Source organism: Dermacentor variabilis, chromosome 2 (assembly GCF_050947875.1).
Source record: "Dermacentor variabilis isolate Ectoservices chromosome 2, ASM5094787v1, whole genome shotgun sequence".
NCBI lineage: Eukaryota > Metazoa > Arthropoda > Arachnida > Ixodida > Ixodidae > Dermacentor > Dermacentor variabilis.
This window is the reverse complement of record NC_134569.1, coordinates 244,509,999-244,531,458: the sequence shown is the minus strand read 5'-3', so window position 1 is coordinate 244,531,458 and position 21,460 is coordinate 244,509,999. Positions and strand designations below refer to the sequence as shown.

The 21,460-nt window shown below is 47.4% G+C and overlaps 1 protein-coding gene across 1 annotated transcript in view; it reads right to left on the bottom strand.

Moving 5' to 3' along the window:
- Positions 1–21,460, bottom strand: part of TppII (Tripeptidyl-peptidase II) — a 251,298-nt gene that overhangs the window by 80,897 nt on the left and 148,941 nt on the right. The window contains exons 15-17 of the mRNA XM_075682793.1: positions 19,388–19,464; positions 7,401–7,507; positions 2,219–2,373 (exon numbers count right to left, since the gene is read on the bottom strand). Coding sequence (XP_075538908.1) covers positions 2,219–2,373; positions 7,401–7,507; positions 19,388–19,464 — 339 coding nt within the window. The remainder of the gene's footprint in view (positions 1–2,218; positions 2,374–7,400; positions 7,508–19,387; positions 19,465–21,460) is intronic.

The following is a 21,460-nucleotide window of genomic DNA, read 5'->3' as shown; positions in this document are numbered from 1 at the left end:
GCCTAGTTCACGCCTTCCGCTTCGAAAAAGTGTGTGTTCATGCTCTGTGTGGTTTTTAGCGCGTTGTTTGACTTCTTTTTTCGAATGTGCTCTCTTTGTTTCAGGTAGTTTTGTCTTGCGGTGAGATGCACGCATCTGCAGCTGGCCTGTGACATAAAAGCGACTTTATTCAGGGTGTGTTTTGAGCTCCACCAGAAGTTAGCACATTATCGACGCTTTTGCAAGGCTCACTATGACTTACGACGCAGTCTTAGCTTCGAATGTACGCCCGCATGCATTAATTTGGTTTGTGGTGATTAACGTTTTTAACGTTCCGAAGCGACTAAAGCTAAGAGGTCGTAGTGGATGGCTCAGGATAACTTTATCTAGCTCGCCTGGGGATGTTTAACGTGCACTTTGATCGTAGAGTCGTACGTGGGCCGGTAAATTCCTCGTTGGCGTTTCATAATACTCGCGCGCTAGCGCTGCTTTAGAAGTTGGCGCCTCGGCGCGATTGTATTTCTTCAATAAATTTTATTTACTAGTTGTAACAACTTGTCATTATTTCGTATTATTGACGGCGCCTCCAGGGCACCAAAGCGGCAACGGGAACACCAAAGCTAGAACCAGGGCTGGATGGGGCTTGCCGAAGCCTGTGCATGCCAAGGGGGTATAAGATCGCGGACAGCCAATTTTGTATGTGAACACTCCCTGCGACGCCTGCATTAGTGTAATGTTACGTGCTCTTCAGAGGCCTCCGTTAGCCATTACATGTGCCCTCCTGGAGCAGTACTTGTAAAAAAAAAATAATATATCGTCACGATTACCAAAGCAACCCGCAATGAAAAAAACGGCCCTGTTGCCAGGCATTGCTGACCGCACACAGCCGGAATCTCTCACGCGCCGACCGAACAAAAGTGTCCTGCAGGTACGTGAATGAACCTACGAAACCACGTACACATTACCTTCACGCTGTCAACACCTGAAACTTTGGTAATTACGCGCGTGTTTGAGTACACCGCGTGCTTGCGTCGTGTTTCAGCAACACGAACTCTCAACGTCGCGCGCTTTACGCCTTAAATACTCCTTGAATAATGGTAATTTTCTCTATTTCTTCCGCAATTCCAAGACGAAATTCTAAAGGCCAGTTACCGACGGGCGAAGAAAGATCTCGATTGAAAAAACTGCTCCGCAGGGCTCGAACGAACTTTTCTGCGGATTTCCTCCCGTAGCGTGTTAGCCGTCGTCTGCTACGGCAGGCCCACCACCGGCGGCGCCACCGACGAGGCCGCGCCGAGCGGAGGAGGAGGGAAGTGAATGGCGCTACTTTGGGAAATTGAGGGGCTTTAATGGAAAGAGATCACTGACGGCGCGATTGTTGTCGTGACAGATGGCAGCGCTGTGCAACAGGGGCGACGAGATTGACAATGTCCCATCTTTGACACTAACCCCAATGTTCATGCGAAGTGCACTGTCCTCGATCGAGTCACTCATTGATGTTGTGCGAACTAAATTATTGCCGCTAGTGTTCGCACAGCAGCTGGATGTGATGCACACTGTAGTTGTGAGCTTGAAGCTCCCCCGAAAGCAAGTGCAGATTTCTGACTATTTCAGCATGCTAACACTTGACACGTTGTTTAGAGGTATAAATAAGCATTTTATTTTTCGTAGTCTGCTTTATACAACTATTTTTAGCACAAGTTGCAAATCTGGTTTCAAAGCTACAAAAGTACGTTTGGCAACTTTTTTTTTTTTTTTTTTTTACAAGTTGAGGTATAGCGATGATCAATTGTAACAATCAAATTTTTAGTTTTTTTGATATCGTTATAAGAGGACTGCAGTGTATTCTTTAGAGTTGCTTATTGCTTTAAGTACAGCAGTCTTGGTTTCAAGGGTACAGCATAGAGTTCATAAGTAATGATTACAAAGGATGCTACGCACCATATGACAATTCCCCTGTGGAAAGTTTCTTCCCTATTATTGCCAGCCTGATGTCAAGAATCTCAATCATTGCAGAAAATTACTTTAGGAAATCAGCGTCTGTTCCTCCTGTTGTGACATAGACAATACACTGCACTCACCGCAGGCCAAACCACCTTGCACCTTTGTCATGTCACACTTTGTCACCCGTGAAGCCTAGCAGCCCTAATCACACATTGAAGGCAAAACAGCCCTGCAAACCTCTTGTTCAAATCGTGCTCTCCATCAGCACTGACCTCGGTGGCTGCTCAGTACTCACCACAACAGCGAACGCATGTGACGCTTCTGCCAGGGGAGGCAGCATGCAAGTCTTCTGGAACTCGGCGGTCTCGCAGGAGTGCATTGGCTGCAGCTGCATTGCATGCACAACCACGTGGGCCACATTCTGGGAGTCACGAGACTTGAGCTGGACACCTGCATCAAACATGTGATCTCAGCTGCTGCTGTCTGCATTTCCTGCTCCACAAATGGTATGCGAACGTCAAATGACATAAATGTCCAGGAACAACAAGCCCTGGATGTCAATTTTCAAAAGATGTGGCGCCAACAGAAACAGCACACCAATGAAGAAACAAACAATAACAGGGCAAGGCACTACTTGCAACTATTTATTTAGGTCAAAAGCAGCTGAATATATAGCCATGGGGAGAGGGGGAAAACATGCAAATACGCTTGCACGAGAACACAGAAGATGTGTACAAAGAGAATCACCAAGATAATACAATATCTAAGACCTACATAAGAACATGCTTTCATTTCTGTAAATATTCACAGACATGGCGCTAACACATGTGTCCCCTGTTTTCTTAATCTGGTGGCATCACAATATCTTTGCTTTTAAACATGATTGTCGTATCATGAAGCCTTGCTTTAGATGCTTGCTTATTTTCATTCCCACAGGCCTTGCAATGAAGAGGGCAAGTTTGAACCTAACCATTTTTTAGCGAAAGCACATGCTTTCGCTGAAACCTCAATAAATAGTTGCATGCAGCGCCTTCTCATGTTATTGTTTGTTTATTCATTCGTGTGCTGTTTCTGTTGGCACTACAGTTTTTTAAAGCTATGAACGAACTAGCCCCACAACGTGTTCTACTGCCTGGCTGTCAAAATGGAGAACCCACCATGCATTCCCTTGCTCACTTAAACACACCAACATTAACTGAGGCAAGCACATATATTTCCTCAACTTACTTCTGGCAATGCTGCAACAGTGTGTACATGCATACAGAGCTCAAATTAAATAGAAAATTAGGAGATATATGACCCAAGAGCTTCCGTTCACAACACATGAAAACCAAGGTTAACATAAAAAATGAGCCTACGACACTTTTTGAACATGGAAAGTAAACTTGCATACAGTCCCCAACCAATTTTACGGAGCTAGCAGGGACCAAGAAATACAGTGTAACTTCGATTATACAGTTTATGCTCGTTACAACAGACCTGCGTACAACAGACTTTCGGATATAACAGACCATATTTGAGCCCTAAATTTGTTCTACCTATCTTATTAATGCAACGAAGTTCACTTTTAACGGACTGCGCTACAATGGAACATCGGCTACAGCGAACAAAATTAGCGGCAATTTTTTTCAAGACAGAGAGTATAAAATGTACTTTTGTCCTGTCGACACGGGCTGACAACTGATTTGCGAGGGACAGCCAACGAACGGGCTCAATATTTGCGTGCGAGAAAGGAAGACGGGCAGAAACACGCAGTCTTCTTTTGCGTGCGAGGCATGGGGGGGGGGGGGGGGGGGGGCAGGCGAGAGAGAGGGCTTCTACTCCAGCAGCTGTTGCTTATTGCGCAGCCACCATATCTTCAAAGCGATCTGCGATGTGAACAAAGTGCGCACCCAGCGGTGCCCGACACCGGCAAAAGATGCCAAGAGCAAGTGGGCTATACTAAGCCAGGTACAACCAAATTAGGAAGGTCTACTAAGCTTCAACAAAGACTCTCCCTCACCAGAATGGGAATTGGCCTCCCTGGTATAGTATTCGGCCACTCCCTCCTAAATGACTCACTCAATTACTCAATCGACCTCAGTCCCCAGCAGCTGCGGAGCACCTGACCAAGCCGGCGATCAGACATGTAACGCAGCAGAGAATGCTAAGAATCTCTGGACTCGGACAGGCCTCCAATGGAAACTGACCCTGTCAACCTTTAACACCCGAACTCTGTCAAGTGAGGCTAGCTTAGCAGGACTCTTTGAGGAACTATCAGACATTGTTTGGGATATTATTGGCCTTAGCAAGATTAGAAGAACTGGTGAGGCTTATACAGTGCTGACCAACAGCCATGTGCTCTGCTATAGAGGTCTCCTAGATAAGAAGCAATACGGGGTAAGATTCCTAATCCATAAGGACATAGCAGGCAACATTGACGAATTCTACAGCAATGACAGGGTAGCAGTAGTCATAATAAAACTTAATAAGAGGTATAGATTAAAAGTAGTACAAGTCTACGCTCCAACATCCAGTCCCGACGATGATAGAGTAGATCAGTTTTATGAAGATGCTGAATTAGCGATGAGAAAAGTGCAAACTCAGTGTACTGTAGCAATGGGCGACTTCAATGCAAAAGTGGAGGAAAAGCAGTCTGGCGAATAAGCAATTGGCAACTATGGCGTCGATTCTAGGAATGCTAGAGGGGAGGTGCTGGTAGAATTCGCAGAAAGGAATAAGCTTCGAATAATGAACACCTTTTTCAGGAAGCATAGCAACAGAAAGTGGACCTGGAAAAGCCCTAATGGTGAAACAAGAAATGAAATTGACGTCATACTTTCTGCTAATTCCAGCACTGTGCAGGATGTAGAAGTGATAGATAGGGTAAAGCGCAGTGATCATAGTTTAGTGAGGGCTAGGATTCACCTCAATTTGAAGAGCGAAAGAGCTAAATTGGTCAACAAGAAACAGGTCAAACTAGAGGCAGTAAGGATAAAAGCAGAGAAATTCAGGCTGGTATTTGCAAACAAATATGCAGCCTTAGAACAGAGACATGATGATGACATAGAGCTGATGAATGAAACCGTAACTAGGTTGGCTACAGAGGCAGCAAGTGAAGTGGGAGGCAAGGAACCAAGGCAACATGAAAGTGTCCAACTCAAGAGATAAGATAGAATTCGCGGAGCTGTCGAAGCTGACCAACAAGGCGAAAGTAAGCAAAATTCGAAATTATAACGTGAGAAAGACTGAAGAAGCCGTAAAAAATGGACGCAGGCTGAAATCAGTGAGAAGGAAACTTGGCATAGGACAAACCAAGATGTATGCACTGAAAGATAAGCAGGGCAATATCATCAGCAACCTCAAAGGTATAGTAAAAGCAGCGGAATAATTCTATACTGACCTGTACAGTACCCAGAGAACTCAGGATAACTCCATTTGAAACAGTAATGAACTGGATACAGAAACTCCTCCTATAACTAGTGATGAGGTCAGAAGGGCCTTAAAAAACATGAAACGAGGAAGAGCAGCAAGAGAAGATGGAATAACAGTCAATTTAATTAAAGATGGAGAAGACATAATGCTTGGAAAACTGGGGGCTCTTTATACGAAGTGTCTATCGACTGCAAGGGTCCCAGAAAACTGGAAGAATGCAAACATTATACTAATCCACGAAAAGATAGACATTAAAGAATTGAAAAATTATAGACCCATTAGCTGACTCCCAGTATCAAATAAAATATTCACCAAGATAATCGCCAATAGAGTAAGAGCAACACTGGACTTTAGTCAACCAAGGGAAGAGGCAGGTTTCAGCAAGGGATACTTTACAGTGGATCACATCCATGTCATCAATCAGGTAACCAAGAAATCCGCAGAATACAATCAGCCTCTCTATATGGCTTTCATAGATTACGAAAAGGCATTTGATTCAGTAGAGATACAAGCAGTCATTGAGGCATTACGTAATCAAGGAGCATAGACCGCTTACGTAAATATCCTGGAAAATATCCACAGAGATTCCATAACTACCTTAATTCCCCACAAGAAAAGTAGGAAGATATCTATAATGAAAGGAGTCAGACAAGGAGACACAATCTCTCCAATGCCATTCACTGCGGGCTTGGAAGAAATATTTAAGCTATTAAACTGGGAAGGCTTAGGAGTAAGGATCGACGACCAATACCTCAGCAACCTTCAGTTTGCCGATGACATGTTCTATTCAGCGACACTACAGACAAGTTACAACAAATGATTGAGGACCTTAACAGAGAGTGTAAGAGTAGGTTTGAAGATTAACAAGCAGAAGACAAAGATAATGATGAATGACCGGGCAAGGGAACAAGAGTTCAGGATTGCCAGTCAGCCTTTAGAGTCTGTGAAGGAGTATGTTCACCTAGGTCAATTAACGGGGGACGCAGCCCTCGAAACCCGAAAAATCTCAAAAAGGTCGATTCTTGAAAAAAAATATTTTTGGGTTGTATGTTTTATAATCTACCTTTTCTGTAATTATCAGCGCCTAATTCTACTACAAAGTAAAAAAAATGCTACTTTTGAGGCCACCGCGGCCCACAAAACACGCGCAAATGCCCAATATGAAGTGAAAGTTCGCACGCACGCCATTCCTGGCCCATGCGGCCTGCCTGCGCCATCTTGGTGTCGTTTTGACCATGAATTCTTTGTCTCTGTTTTGCCGCCCTGCAAAATGGCATCGCCGGCACAGCGCCTGCGACTGCAGCACCGCATTGCGACTGGCGCTGGAACGACTGCAGCGCCAGAGTTTCCTCTAGTATATTGTAGGAAACTCTGTGCCTAAAAGGGCTGGTTGCTATTTTCTTAAACGCAAATAGACATGATGGCTACCGGGCAGATTAGATTTTTTCAAATCTCAAGACTCAGCACTGCTTCCAGCAAAAGTCACATGCAGAGGAATCTCGTCCCTGACAGGGTGATGATGCCATCTGGCGATGGAAAACAACACAATGTGCAGGTAATAATGACCTCAGGGCAAGTTATCCCACACAACCTACAGAACATGCTTATGCTAGAGCTAAGCATGATTACATGCAAAGCACTGCAGGCACTGTTCCGTGTGGTACAATGCACAGCTGTGAGCAGAGACAGAATGAACACCCGATTATTAAGGCCACAAGGAGTGGCAGCATTTGACTGCCAATAACATGGTTGAGACAAGGCACATTGAAAAGCCTTTTGTTGGCAGGTTCATTAGGAAGTGCCCTTTGACAGCAAGACATGTTCTGCATCTTTTATAAAAAGGAGCATCAAATCACCATTAACATTACATTTTCCCAGCTCTAATAGTCGTGCAACTTGCGGTCACTCCTACGTCTAGAGGCAGGCCTATGAGACATTTGTACACACTGGATGTTCACATGTTTGACTCACACACCATGCCAATGCAACAAATTCTTCCACTGCAGGGACTAGGAAACAAAAAAAAAACAGAGTGTGAGAAAGAAGGAAGTGGGGAAACTTACAGGCCCAGGTAGCTCCCACTGGAGCAACAAGGAACTCCCGATGAGACACACCAGGATGCAGGGTCAGCTTCTCAACACGCCACTGGTAGTTGTCCTCTTCAGTCACCCTGTGTATTGAACGTCATGCGGCTAAACAACAGCATGACTCAATGGAATTGTGACATGTGTAGGGATGCGCGACTCTCGCGCGTCCCCCGATATGTTTTTCCCGCATAGCCCGTCTCCTGTAATCCGGCTTTGTGGCGTGGCCTGGCGCCCGCGGCGGTCGGAGTGGTTGAGGCGCATTACAAGAGATGGCGCGAGTGTTGCGCTGCTAACACCACCGACAGGCGGGGTTACTTGGGCGCCGCAAGACAAGGCGCTCTCTCTTGGGTTTGGGACAGCAAGCAGCACAGACGTGCCGTGCCGCGCGTGCGCCGATCCATGCTTCTGCGAGACTGTCTCGCGTGGCCGCCTTAGAACGCGCCACCGTTCGCGTGACCGTATGCGCGAACGACCAGGCGTTGGGATCCAGCATGGGGTGAACATATTCGCTCGCTATCCGGTCGCGGTGAGTCGGACTTCTAGATCTGTTGCGTGCCCATCGGCATGTTTTGTGGATAGCAACTCGGCTAGCAGGCATTGATCTATGAAAGGTGCAATAAATGCCCTTGTGATTGTTTGCACTACTGTGTTGTCGTTCGTTTGTCCCAAGAGCATGGGTGTGAGAGATCCCACACATGTTGTCACAAGCAAGTGCTCAATGAATGTTGAAACATACCACCGACAAGCTTGTCAAAAATATTGTTACGGAAGGATAAAAGAAAATCGCGAGACACTGGCTGCTGCGTGTTGTTGCTGGTCAGCCATCTTAACTACTCTAACTCATCTTGTACATATATTGTAAATACAGTCTTTCAAAACTCCCAACATCCCTGTAACATATTGCTGGAGGTGCTGGGTACGACGGCTGGAAACTGAGCTCCGCAGTGGACGTCGCGTGACCATCTCAACCACGAATGATAGTGAGGACGTGGGATCAACGTCGTTGCCGCCTCCAACATCACCGTCACCAGCTACGTCGCTGTCCCCTTTGGTTGTGCAACCCAAGGATCCTGGAACCTTCTGTGGGACCGATGGCACCGACGTTGAAGTGTGAGTGGCTATGTACGAATGCGTGAGTAGAATCAACAGTTGGGACCCTATACTTATGCTAGCTAACCTGTTGTTCTACCTAAGAGGCACAGCAAAGGTGTGGTATGAAAACCATGAAAAGGAGCTAACCAGCTGGGACCAATGCACAGAGAAGTTGACAGAATTGTTTGGCAAACCAGCCAGCCGTAAAATTGCCACAAAGCAGGAACTGGCTTCCCGTGCCCAATCCTCCATGGAGTCCTATGTTTCGTACATCCAGGACGTGCTGGCGCTTTGTCGTAAAGCCGATCACGACATGACAAAAGCTAAGAAGGTTGGGCACATGCTGATGGGAATTGCTGACGATGCCTTTAAGGGGGGACGTGGCCCTCGAAAACCGAAAAATAGCGAAAAAGTCGATTTCTGAAAAATACTATTTTTTGGTTGTATGTCTCATAAACTACCTGCTCTGTAATTATCAGCGCCTAATTCAACCACAAAGGAAAAAAAACACGCTACTTTTGAGGACACCGTGGCCCACAAAACACGCACAAATGCCAAAATGAAGTCAAACTTTACAGGCGTGCCATACCCAGCCTTTGCGGCTTGCCCGCACCATCTTGGTGTCGTTTTGACTGTGAATTCTTTGTCTCTGTTTTGCCGCCTTGCAAAATGGCATCGTCGGTGCAGTTGAGGCATTATTGGCATTTTCCCGCGATGCGATGTGGAGCGCTGATTGGCTGGAGCCACGTGTTCAAATCCTGCGGGCTAAAGCGCGCCTGCCATTGGCTGCTGCGCGGGCGGCGGCGGCGGCTGCTCCCTTTGATGCCGCGCCCGCTGCGCTTGCGCCGTTGTTGCCCCTCACTCAGTCCACCTCAACAGATGCCTGCTTGTGAGCTGCTCATTGTCTTGTGCTATCTTTTAGATTATTTTCTCAGCTTTTTTTTTTGCTAGTTCTTTGCTGCACGCAATGCCGGCAACGAAGCCCAAGACAGTGCAGATGTTCGGGGGGTGGAAGCACAATATGCATCTTGTACGAGCATCGAACTTCCAATTTTCCGCAGCAAAGCCGACTGCGTAGACGCTTTCAGCGGCGGAACTGTGCTGTCGGCTGCCACCAGTCAAAATTCTTACACATTAAGTGTGCCTGGAGCCGCAAGAGCTGATTAGAAGCTAGGCAGGAGCTTTCTAATAAAAAATGTGTGTTCAACTTTAACTCCTGTTTTCTCGGAATGGATTTTTTCGCTAGTAGTGGTGCTGGGGAAGGCGATATCTCAAGAACTGCTCTTCAGATTTGTGTGCCGTTTTTTTTTTTTTTTTTATTCTGTTACTGAATGACTTTGTCAGGGGGTAACAAGCTTGTTTTTTTTTAAAGCTGGCACAGTTAATTTATAGTAAGCAATTAATTTTTTATGAATGTAGTCCTTACTGGCTACATGGAATTCAAGGATGTGTTAAAATTTTTTGGAGAGGAAATTAAAGAAAAGGGCTTTGTAACCCCTTGGAATATATATCAAGGGATCATCACAGTGAATTTCAGCTTCCTACGATGTCCTGGCATTTCTCCAGGCTCTTCCTTAGGCATATACATGAACCACCTAGTTAGATCTCAATAACTGGAACTAATAAACACATCTTCATGAAACGTTGCAGTTCCTCATAGTTAAGTGGTGCGAACGTAACCTGAAAGTTTCATCTCGATATATTAAAAAACAAAAAAGTTCTTTCTCTAAAGTAGCCTCCCCCCTTAATCTGCTCATGTGCAAAAGCTGCTCTACAGTTGATGCTGCCATCAAAGAGTGCCGTTAATTGGAGCAGGCCAATAGCCCACGCATCCTGCAACCATTCGCCAGACTTTCCAATACTGCCACGACATCGACATGTGAAGGTCAACCAGCACGGCAGCATGTGTCGCCATCAGAGCACGCGGTGCGAATCGTTAGATGTGAACTGGATGTGATGGCACCTGCGGCTTTCTGTTCGCATAGCCCTGATCAACCCCTTTTTCAGTTCCCCTTGTACAAGCCATCATTTGCCAGGAACTTGAAAACATTGGTCTACATTCTGTCTGTGCTGTAGCCAACCACAGAGCCAACGAACATCCTTCCGCTATTTTCGCTCCACCTCGACGCTTCTCTCTGCATTATCGCAACCCGACTGTATGGAGAACTGCAGACGACCAGCCAATATGTTTCACCTGTCGCCACATTGGTCATGTTGCCCAATACTGCCGCAACTCGTGGCCCTTAACACTTCACACACCGACCAACCTGCGCCATTTTGATGAAAATGCCCGCAATGTTTCACCCATTGCCGAGTCTAACAGCGCCGACAACACTGCTAGGATCACATGGCACAGTCGCTCACCAGCACCGCACGGACACCAGTCTCGTTCGCCGCAGCCACATCGCCTTTTGCCTCCTGTGGCTTTTGGCCGCACCCTTTTGGAAAACTAAGAAATGCAGCCCTCAGAGGCGATGCTGCATTGCCTACTACTGGAGCAACTCCTCTGTCTGTGCCCACAAGGAAAAGCGTAATTGGCGTTAAAATATACGGCATACCTGTCCAAGCACTCGTCAACATTGGATCCCACGAATCTGCGATGAGTGCTAGCCTACGTAGACATTTAAGGAAGGTCCTCATGCCAGTATCTGCCCGAATGTTTTGTGTGGCCGACGATGGCGTGCTGGTTGTTCATGGAAAGTGTACTGCGTGTTTAAGTATAGCTGGCCGCCCTACTTCTGTTCTCGTTGTTGTGATCGACATCTGCCCTCATGACATTATCCTTGAATTGGGCTTTTTATCTCATCATTCCGCTCTCATCGCCTGCGCAACCGACATTCTTCAGTTGGAACTGCCTCAAGTCGCCGATGCTCCGAGCACCGCTCCACCGCACTTGTGTTCGTTTCAAGATGTGCGTCTGTCACCTGAGGCAGTCACTTGCATCTCTTTGACCGCACAGCCACAGATTCCTGATGGTGAATATGTCCTTTGCCCCATCATTGATGTGGTTTTCAACCGGAACATTGCTCTGCCACATATGCTGGTGATGATTACTAACAACGGCATCGCTCTTCCGCTTCTGAATTTCAGCCTGTGCCCTAGTGCTTCCAGCCGGCATGATCTTGGCCAGCGTTTCTAGTGGTTCCGAATTTGACATTAAGAGTCTGAATGCCGAGAGTGGCTTATTAGCACCAATTGCAGCTCACAGCTCTGGTTCCTTAACGGGTGACTTTGCAAAAATGACTGCACCTGACTTCACCTCTGCACAGACCACAGACGTATGTCTCCTGCTCGAATCGTACAGTGACATCTTTGATTTGACGACAGGCCTTTAGGCCAAACATCTGTTGCTCACCACCGTATGAACACTGGAAACATGAATCCTATTCGCCAGCGTCCCTATCGTGTATCCCACACTGAACGTAGAATCATCCAATCAGAAGTGGACGAAATGCTCCACAAAGGGGTCATCGAGCCATCACCCAGCCCTTGGGCCTTGCCTGTCGTCCTCGTGAAAAAGAATGATGGTACCTGGCATTTTTGCGTCAATTATCACCACTCAAACAAGATCATGTGAAAAGGTGTCTACCCACTACCACGCATCGATAACGCCTTAGACTACTAGATCACTGAGGTAAATACTTCTCGTCCATTGATCTTCAATCCAGCTACTGGCAGATTTCTGTTGATGAAATGGTCCGCGAGAAGATGGCCTTCATCATGCCTGATGGTTTATATCTGTTCAAAGTCATGCCCTTTGGCCTAAGCAATGCTCCTGCGACATTTGAACATATGATGGACTCTCTTCTGCGAGGCTACAAATGGACCACCTTTCTTTCTTACCTTGACGACGTTATTGTTTTTTCTCCCTCATTTGGCAGCCACCTTACCCGACTCACTGCCATTCTTTTTATGGTAGTGTGTATAAACGCGACTGGACGAGGATGAAGAAAGAAACAGATACACAGACACAGCGCTTCTGTGAAGCGCTGTGTCTATGTATCTGTTTCTTTCTTTGTCCTCGTCCAGTCGCGCTTATACACACTACCATGAATTCTAACCAACTAGCCCGCCAACGTGTTCTAACCAACTTCTTTTTAAGCCGGCCTCCTACTGAACTCTACGAAATGTCAATTCGGGTGCCGTCGGGTTACTGTGTTGGGACACCTTGTTGACGCATCCAGTGTGCAACCAGATCTGGAAAAAGTTTGCGCCGTTCATAGTTTTTCTGTGCCATGTTCTGCTTCTGACGTGTGCTGCTTCGTCGGCCTGTGAAAGATCTTCTAAAGAAGAACACACCATTCTCATGGGGCCCGGAGCAGGCTCACGCGTTCACCACTCTCATCGGGTTTCTGACCCCCCTCCCATACTTGCCCATTTTGATCCCTCTGCATCGACTGAAGTCCACACTGACACCAGTGGCCATGGAATCGGTGCTATTCTCGCCCAACAACAGAATGGTACCGAGTGCGTGATAGCTTACGCCAGCCACTTGCTGCCACCTACCAAGAGAAATTACTTCATCACAGAGCGGGAGTGCATGGCTTTAGTTTAGGCCGTCGCCAAGTTCCGGCCATATTTGTATGGCCCCTTGTTTTCAGCTGTTACAGACCACCCCGCCCTCTGCTAGCTGTCTTCCCTCCAGGACCCGACAGAACGGCTCGGTCGCTGGGCTTTGTGGCTCCAGGAATTTTCATTTATTGTCCATTACAAGACTGGACGCCTCCACAAGGACGCTGACTGCCTCTAGCGTCACCCCGTGGATCCCCCCAATCCTGTTGCACATGATCCGGTGACCAGCATAATGGCTTTGACTGACGTGACCTGACATGCGCGCTGAACAACAACGCGACGAATCCTTACAGTCATTCATCGCCGGAGTGCAATCTGGCAGCACCGATGGCACGTGCCGCATGTTCGTGCTGCATGACGGCATCCTCTACCGCCGCAATATCAACCCTGACAGCCCTGAGTTGCTCCTTGTCCTTCGTCAACTGCGATCCATCGTTCTCGAACTTCACGATGCACCCACGGTGGGACAACTTGAAGTTTCATGTACATACGACCGCGCATGACACTGGCTCTTCTGGCTGGGTCTCTACCGTTCTGTGCGTCATTATGTGGAAACTTGTGAATTGTGTCAGCACTGAAATAAACGTCCCCTGCCGATGACCGGACGACTCCATCGAAATGAGGTTCCCTCTAAGCCTTTCTTTCGCGTCGGCCTTGACCTGCTTGGCCCTTTTCCGACGACTCGAGGGAATAAATGAATTGCATTCGCTACTGATTACGTGACACGCTACGCGATCACAAATGCATCGCCAACTAATTGCGCAACCAGATGTCGCCGATTTTCTCCTCCACGACGTCATTCTGCACCACGGTGTACCTCGACAGTTACCGTATTTACATGATTGTAAGTTGACCTCTTTTTTTAAGTTTGAAAATCTGAAGTGGGGACGTTGATTTACAATCGAAACCAAACATGGCACCGCAAAAAAAAAGCGAGACTGATGGGATATCAGGGAAGCTACAACATAGTTCCAATTTTTTTTTTGCTCTACGGCCCCACCTGTAGCTTTCTGCTATCCCACGCGTTTGTTCACTTTTCGGAAGGGTTTTTCAACATTTTTTAGAGTTTTAACAGTGCACACAGCACTCATGTGGAGGTGTCGAGAGTTCATGGAAGTGCCGCTGTTCCATTTTCGGCGGCATCCTCAGAACAGTGGCACTTGCGGGGAGTATCGATAGTTGATGGAAGAACAGACATCACTAGTGGCTCGCGTGTTTTTCTTTCCCTGAAGCACTTTAGTTTCATGCATTCCATTTGACTGCCGGCCACGTGCTACTTCTGTGCTTCCTCAGTCGTCATGAGTGCTCCGAGTCCACTAAACATTCGGCACTCGTTCACAGCGGCGTTGAAGAGGGCTGCCATACTTTACGCTGAAGAAACAAATAACTGCGCAGAGGGCTGTAAGTTTGATGTTTCTTAATGGATGGTGCGAGAGTGGCGACGGCAGCGAAGCAAAATTTTTCACCTGTGACAGCAAGCGAGGAGGTTTACGTGGGCCGAAGTCTGGATGCTTTTCGGAGCAGAAGGCCGAGCTTGCGGCGTAGTACAGCACGTCGCCGAAATGCTTGATCAGTTCTTGCCAGTGACGTGCGACATGGTCATGAGACAGGCCTGGATCTTCACCTTTTAGAAACCTGCTCCGCCGAGAGTACGAGTGGCTGGTGGCAGAAGACCGGGAACTTACCGTAAAAACCGGAATATAGGTCGAACTTTTTTTCAGAAAACTATTGCAAAAAGTTGACCCTCGTTTTATATACCGGACATTGGTGGAAAAACTACGGAAGTCTTGCAACAATGGGCGGATGAAGTAAAGAGCCGCCTTCGCCATCGCCATCAGCAGCAGCACGGCGTGGCGACATTGTGGCACCACCAATTTGCATTTACATTTCATAAAGTTATATTAGTTAAAGGCTGCTTTTTCACATTTTGTTTCAAAATGAGCGGAAGCCGACGGCACTTCACCGTCGCCTTCAAGAAAAAGGCGATTGAGTGTGCGGAAGCCCACGGCAACCTCGCGGCACAGCACAGATTTGGAGTATCCGAAAAGAGCATTCGGTACTGGTGGAGGCAGAAGCAGCAAACCAACAGAAAACGTCATTTCGTGGGCGGACCGCAGCAGACCGCAGAACCGGAAGACAAGGTTGCGGAGTTTGTCCGGGAGCTGCATGTAAGATCGCTGCCTGTGACTACCGAATGCATCCGTTTGAAAGCGGTAGAGATCGCGCGCGCCTCTGGACTGAGCAGCGAGAAGCACTCGTCATCCGACTCTAGTTCGGACGACTCTGATCAAAGGCGTTGCTCTGATTCAAAGTAGCGCTTGCGCACTTCGTGCCCTTCTGTGTATTGTACACCCGGCCAATTTTTGTAGTAACGCGCGACCATCTACCCGCGTGTTTGTCAGCACCTTACCATCATGGCACAGAGCGGCGAAATAGCGAAAGTAAGCACATGTGTACACATGCGCATATTTCGTTTGTTTCGCCACTCAGCGCCGTTAATAAGGTGCTGACAAACATGCGCGTCGATGGTCGCGCGTTACTGTAAAAATTGGCCGGGTGCACATGCGAGCAGCATTTAAATAAATTCTGTTACTATTGTGCATGAGTCGCATTCGTGTCAAGGTAAGGGTATCTTTCGGTACTTTTGAGATACTCTCAGATACATTGAGATACTCTCAGATACCCTGAGAGTATCTCAATGAAAATTGTTTCCATTCTTGGGCAGCGCAACTTGCCCGCTTTTCAATCCTTCTGCAGTACAATTGTTTTCCCATTTGGGTGCTTGCAGCTGCATTGATCTAACTGTGAAATCTGCTCAACTTGAATGAGCCTCAACAAGCACAACGAGGACAGATCTCAATGATCATTGAGACAGCACACAAGACCCTGATGTGTTGACCCATGCAAGTGCCTCCTAGAGTCGGCATGGTGTAAATGGCATTTCCTCCATATCACCTAAGCGATACCACTGCAGCCACGGACGTCGCATTACTCCTTCCCCCCTGACCATGCTTCAAAACAAAGCAAACCATGCGCCAACCTTTCTCTTCCTCGTCCACCATTCCTGCTCTGATCCAGCAAATGACATTTGCTCTCTGTTACTCTGAGTTTGCTGAATACATTAGCCAAGAGCTCCCTGCTGAAAGCCAAAACTTAGCAAGAAAAGGAAACTGTTTTGGTTTATTGCCTATAGGTAACACTCATTCATGAAAGGTGAATTACAAGAAATGTCATCATAATTGATTTCGTGGATGCTGAACATTATGATTTCTCCCTCCCATGCTGCTGCCGTAAATCTACCAATTGAGCAAATTGGGGCGGGGACTAGCATATTGGCCCAAACATCTTCTAATGGTTGGATGCTTGAGTTCTATGTACTTGACATGCTTGCCAGGAACAGAGAGAGAGAGAGAGAGAGTGAACTTTAATGAGCACCAGCAGTTCAGTCGGCTGGGCCTAGGCCTCCCACGATGGGACGTCGAGGTCTTGCCTCTTCGCCGCTTCGTAGGCCTGCTGGGTCGCCCAGAGTTGGTCGTCGAGATGGGAGCTGCGCAGGGCGGCGTGCCATCTCGACGAGAGGGTCACGGGATTAAGCTCTTGGTATTGATGTTTGCACTCCCATAGCATGTGGGGGAGTGTTGCCGATTCAGTTTTACAGACCTTGCACGTCTGGCTCGGGTAGATGTCGGGGTATATAGTGTGATAGCGTGTGAGGGAGGAGTATGTATTCGTTTGTAGCAGGCGAAGGGTGGTTGCCTGTGCCCTGTTTAACTTGCGGTGAGGGGTGGGGAAGGTAAAATGACTTTACAAGGTCGTTGTATCTTGTAAGGCGGTCGCGTCCTGCGGGTGCACCTGCACCGTCTTCGGCACGGTTGGCTAGTCCTCGTGCTACGGAGTGTGTAACCTCGTTGAAATTGGTGAGGTGCGGGTGGACAACGCCGGCGTGTGCTGGGATCCAGACGAGGGTGATTTGATTTTCAGACGAATGCGGGGCTTGTCGTAAGATACGGAGTGATTGATGAGAAATACGGCCTTTGATGTAGTTGTTGACTGCTGAGCGAGAACCGCTCAGTATGGTGTGACAGGATCGGAACAGAGAGAACAAAATTTTAGTGTAGTACAGTCGCCAACTGATTTTCCGGACTCCAAAAATTCGGACATGCTCGATTATTCGGTCTGCTTCGCGGCACTGCAATTCTCTCCATAGACCATAATGCATAACAAATACCGAAAGTTCGGACACCTTGCAACCTCTCGTCGGATTTTTCAGACACTCCTTGAGCAAACTCGATCGCGAGCACCATGCACCGACTCTGACCGGTGCATGGTTCCACTTGCTGAACGCCATTTTTGTTTTGAACAGAGCCTCCTTGCTGCCCCACGAATTGGCGCTACTGCAAATCCCTGCTCATCATCATCGTTTCTGCCTGGTTCGATAGAGTGGCTCTACAGCAGTTCCAGTTTCAGCTTAGTAAGCCATGTCAAGACAATCCAGCAGCTGATTTGTTTCTTCGCGCACGCTAGCCTAGCGCGACGCTGCGTGTAGGCCACATTTTTCGTTTGTGTGACTGGTGTCAGCATGGTGGTGTTTGCTTTGTGTGTCATGTCGAGGTTACGGTGATCCAACGTGGCATACGGAAACATTGCGTCAAGTGTCTAATGGTGCCGACAGTGCCCGCGCAGACTGCGCTAGGGAATGCCGGCCAGCGGGTGCCGGGAGGCCTAAGATTTGTCGCCTTCCGCTGTGCTCCCTCCTGACGCAGAAAATATTCTGCCGAGACCTGCGCAGTGATTGCATTGTGATCCGGACACTGTCTCATTTGACAGTTTCATAGGTGCTGACACTGCTGTATTGACATGCGCAGAACTCGACGACGGTGAGATCATTCGTCAGGTTTCTGCTGCACCACCGGACGATGACTCACCATGTGCTATGCTGCCGTCGCATGCGGAGCTTGTACAAGCAGACAGTGCTTTCAGCCACCTATAGTGACCGTACAACCCTCTCCGAGATTCAGGCTTATCTGATCGCGCGTATACGGAACAGCATGCAACGGCGCATTCACGATTTCTTCAAGCCTACTGCCGAGCCCTAATAAGTGCGTGGAAATGAAGGATTTCATTTTTTTTTTTCTTAATCTGCTATTTCGAACATCTGTTTATTCGCACATTTCCGCAGACCCCATGAGGTCCGAATAAACGGTTGGCGCCTGTACAGTAAAATCTCAAAAATTTAACCTTTGTAAATTTGTAAAATTAGGCAATTCAGACTCGCCTTCTGGTACAATCAAGTGCATGTACTATTTAAATGCTTGTAAATTTGGAGGAGCTTGGCTGTGCACCAATGAAATTGGATAACAACTGGAGTGCATTACGTGTGGCAAAATGTGAGATGCAATACAGCAAAAGTTGCAGTAACCAAGTGGCAATAACCGAAACAAAGTAGTGAAATCTGGAACACTGTAGTCCTCAGCAGGAACCGTGCAGGAATGACAGAAATGCTAGGTGCCTATTTATTCTTGCATTTAGAGACCCAGCACTGTGCATGACATCATACTGACTGCATGCATTCAGGACTGTGTGGTTGCCATCCGTGATTACCCCGGATTCTCTTGTGGCAGCAGTGCCAAGCAATGGTCTCATTCTTATCAGTGCAAGACATGCGATGTCACAAATACTGCGGAAGCCGTCAAATATGAAAAGCGATTCTACTGCGCCTTGCACACTGACATCAAACCTGCAAGCTATATCGCAATGTATGATTAGTTGTCGACCAACTTAGTGACGACAAAATAATTGCATCGTAGAGTCACGAGCTCAAATCTGGAGACCATAGACCTGCACGCTGAAGTCAAGTGGTACAGTGTAAGTGCACCTCTGCAACCAATGAAATATGCTGAAACAAAGTATTCGATACTGCAGCGATCCAGTAGAAGAAATTTAAACACTTCCTGATGCCGTCGTCTAGTGTTTTGCACCTGACTGTACGCGATGTATTGAAAAGCACGCCTACTTGGATGAGAATGCACGTCTAGCAATGCTGCGACTGCTTATCGGTCAAGAGATTACAAGAACTGCAGCTTGCGTGCCAGGTATATGCACAATATAAATGAGGGTAGCAAATTTACCATGTAAATAAAGGCATGTTGATTCAACATTAGATTAACTTGAACATTTTTTCCACTTTTATAAGCTCTGAATCAATGAGGTTTTACTATACTAGCAAGAGGTCCCTGTTGTCTCCGGAACCATAGTTACATGCAAATCGAAGGGAAGGCTTGTGTTGAGGCTGAACTTACGGCTTGGGCTTGATGACACTGATGGGGATCTCAAAGACTGGGCCTTTTTCGGGACAGGTGACATCAAATGCCTTCACCTGCACAAACACACAGGCCTCACTGTCAACAACCACACATGGCTGCCTTTGCACACTCTGAACACATTACAGATTTTCACATAGTATACAGTCGAAACCACTTATAATGATGCCGGTTTTCACAATATATCGGTTATAACAATGAGAAGCTGCTGCACTATCGACTTTTTGTATGTTTTCCATGGTGAAATAACCCCCCGACTACAATGCCACGATGCCACATTATCGGTTATAACGATGAAGTCTGGCTGCTAGGTGTCCGAGCAGACAGGCAGTGAAATGTGAAATCCTTGAAAAAAAACGAGAAATTCGAGCCGCTGCACGATGAGCTGCTGCTCCAACAGTCGCCGCGTGCTCATTTTCCAGCCATCTTCACACAGCTCTCTCCCGTCACCCTTCCACTGTTCCGAATGCAAATGGGCTGCGCCCATAGCACTACGTTGCCCCACCCTCCAAAACACGAACGAACCGTGCTGACTGCGCCGCAGGCAGATTGCTTGCATGTTGCTTGCTGGCTCTTCATTCCGCACATTTCAGAGAACAGCTTAATCACTCGCATTCGTCTTTAAAGGGCTGCGTTGAAGTCGTTCCTGGCCACACGGTTTCTCAGCATCACTTGACTCGCCGCCGAAACGGAAGATGGCTGATCCGCCCACTGATCATCGGCAATGCAAGACGTTGCCAGTGAAAAGAAAGCACACGGCTATAAATTGGACACTAAGTACTTCTAACCAATGAGCTGATCGCCGCAAACGTGCTTGCATCAGATAGCGACGGCGGCAACGGCAGCGATGACATGGTAGGGCTGGCTGCCTCAACGTTGCCGCCCAGCAGATGATTCAGTCCCTCCGGGGCTTCGTTTTTGTGAGGAACCTTCCGTTGCGCTACTTGGAGCACCTGGATGCTTTGGAGAAGGATGCGGGCAAGCTTCACGTAAAGCATGCAAGGCTGACAGACACAGGCTTTTCTCGTGCAAGCCAGTGAGAAGTACGTGGCGAGATGCTTGTGGCGATCTTTCTTCAGCGTTTCTTCTCAATTTCTCAAGCTGACAGGCTGCCATGGCAACCTTCTCACATATTTTAAAAGGCCCCTTTTGGGGCCACCAAAGCAATGCCTTGGCAGTGCTCACATATTGCTTGCCACCCGTGACCCCTCTTTGCAGTTGTTATAGCAGTGCCATTCTTTGACGCCAACAGCTACGGCTTGCTATGCGTGATCAAAACACCCATGAAGCAGTTAAGCACAATCAGCAGCTGGCCGGAGGCATGTGGTGGGGAGAGGCACTGGCCTCCCCGCCATTATAGCATTCTCAAATCAGCTCTACCATCCCCCTATTTTATCTTTTTTATGCAACCCGGTTATAACACTTATCAGTTACAAGAATAGAAGTTTCTTGGCACTTGAATATTGTTATAAGTGGGATCGACTGTATACATATTGTGTCATATTTAATTTAGAATAAATCCTATAAGGAGAAGGGTTACATGGAGGCCCGTCACAGCAGGGTCCCCAGATTGTGCTCCTTAAGAGCTATGTGGACAAGCCCAGTAAACAATAGTGAAATCAAAGAGTGGACAACCTGTGATGCATACACCAATAGTCATCCAAACTTATTTTTTGCTTTACTACTTCAATTCAAATAATTTCCCATGTGGCATATAAGGCTACCTAAAAAAGAGTGAGCAAGCCCTCCACAAGTAAATATTAAACAATGGCTTAAAGAACTCATCCTTAAGTTGATGCCTGACGTAATAGTTCTGTAGAAACCAGCAAGGTCAAGAGAAGTTATTAATAAAGGGAAAAGCAGTCATCCACCCGTTCATAGCAATTGCTACAAAGGAAATCCATACGGGTTCCTCGAAAGAAAAGCCTCGCAGTTTAAGAAAAATTCGTGCTGGTCCAGGACTCGAACCCGGGACCACTGTCTTTCCGGGGCAGCCGCTCTACCATCTGAGCTAACTAGGCGGCTAGTAGATGGCAGGGCAAAATCGAATTT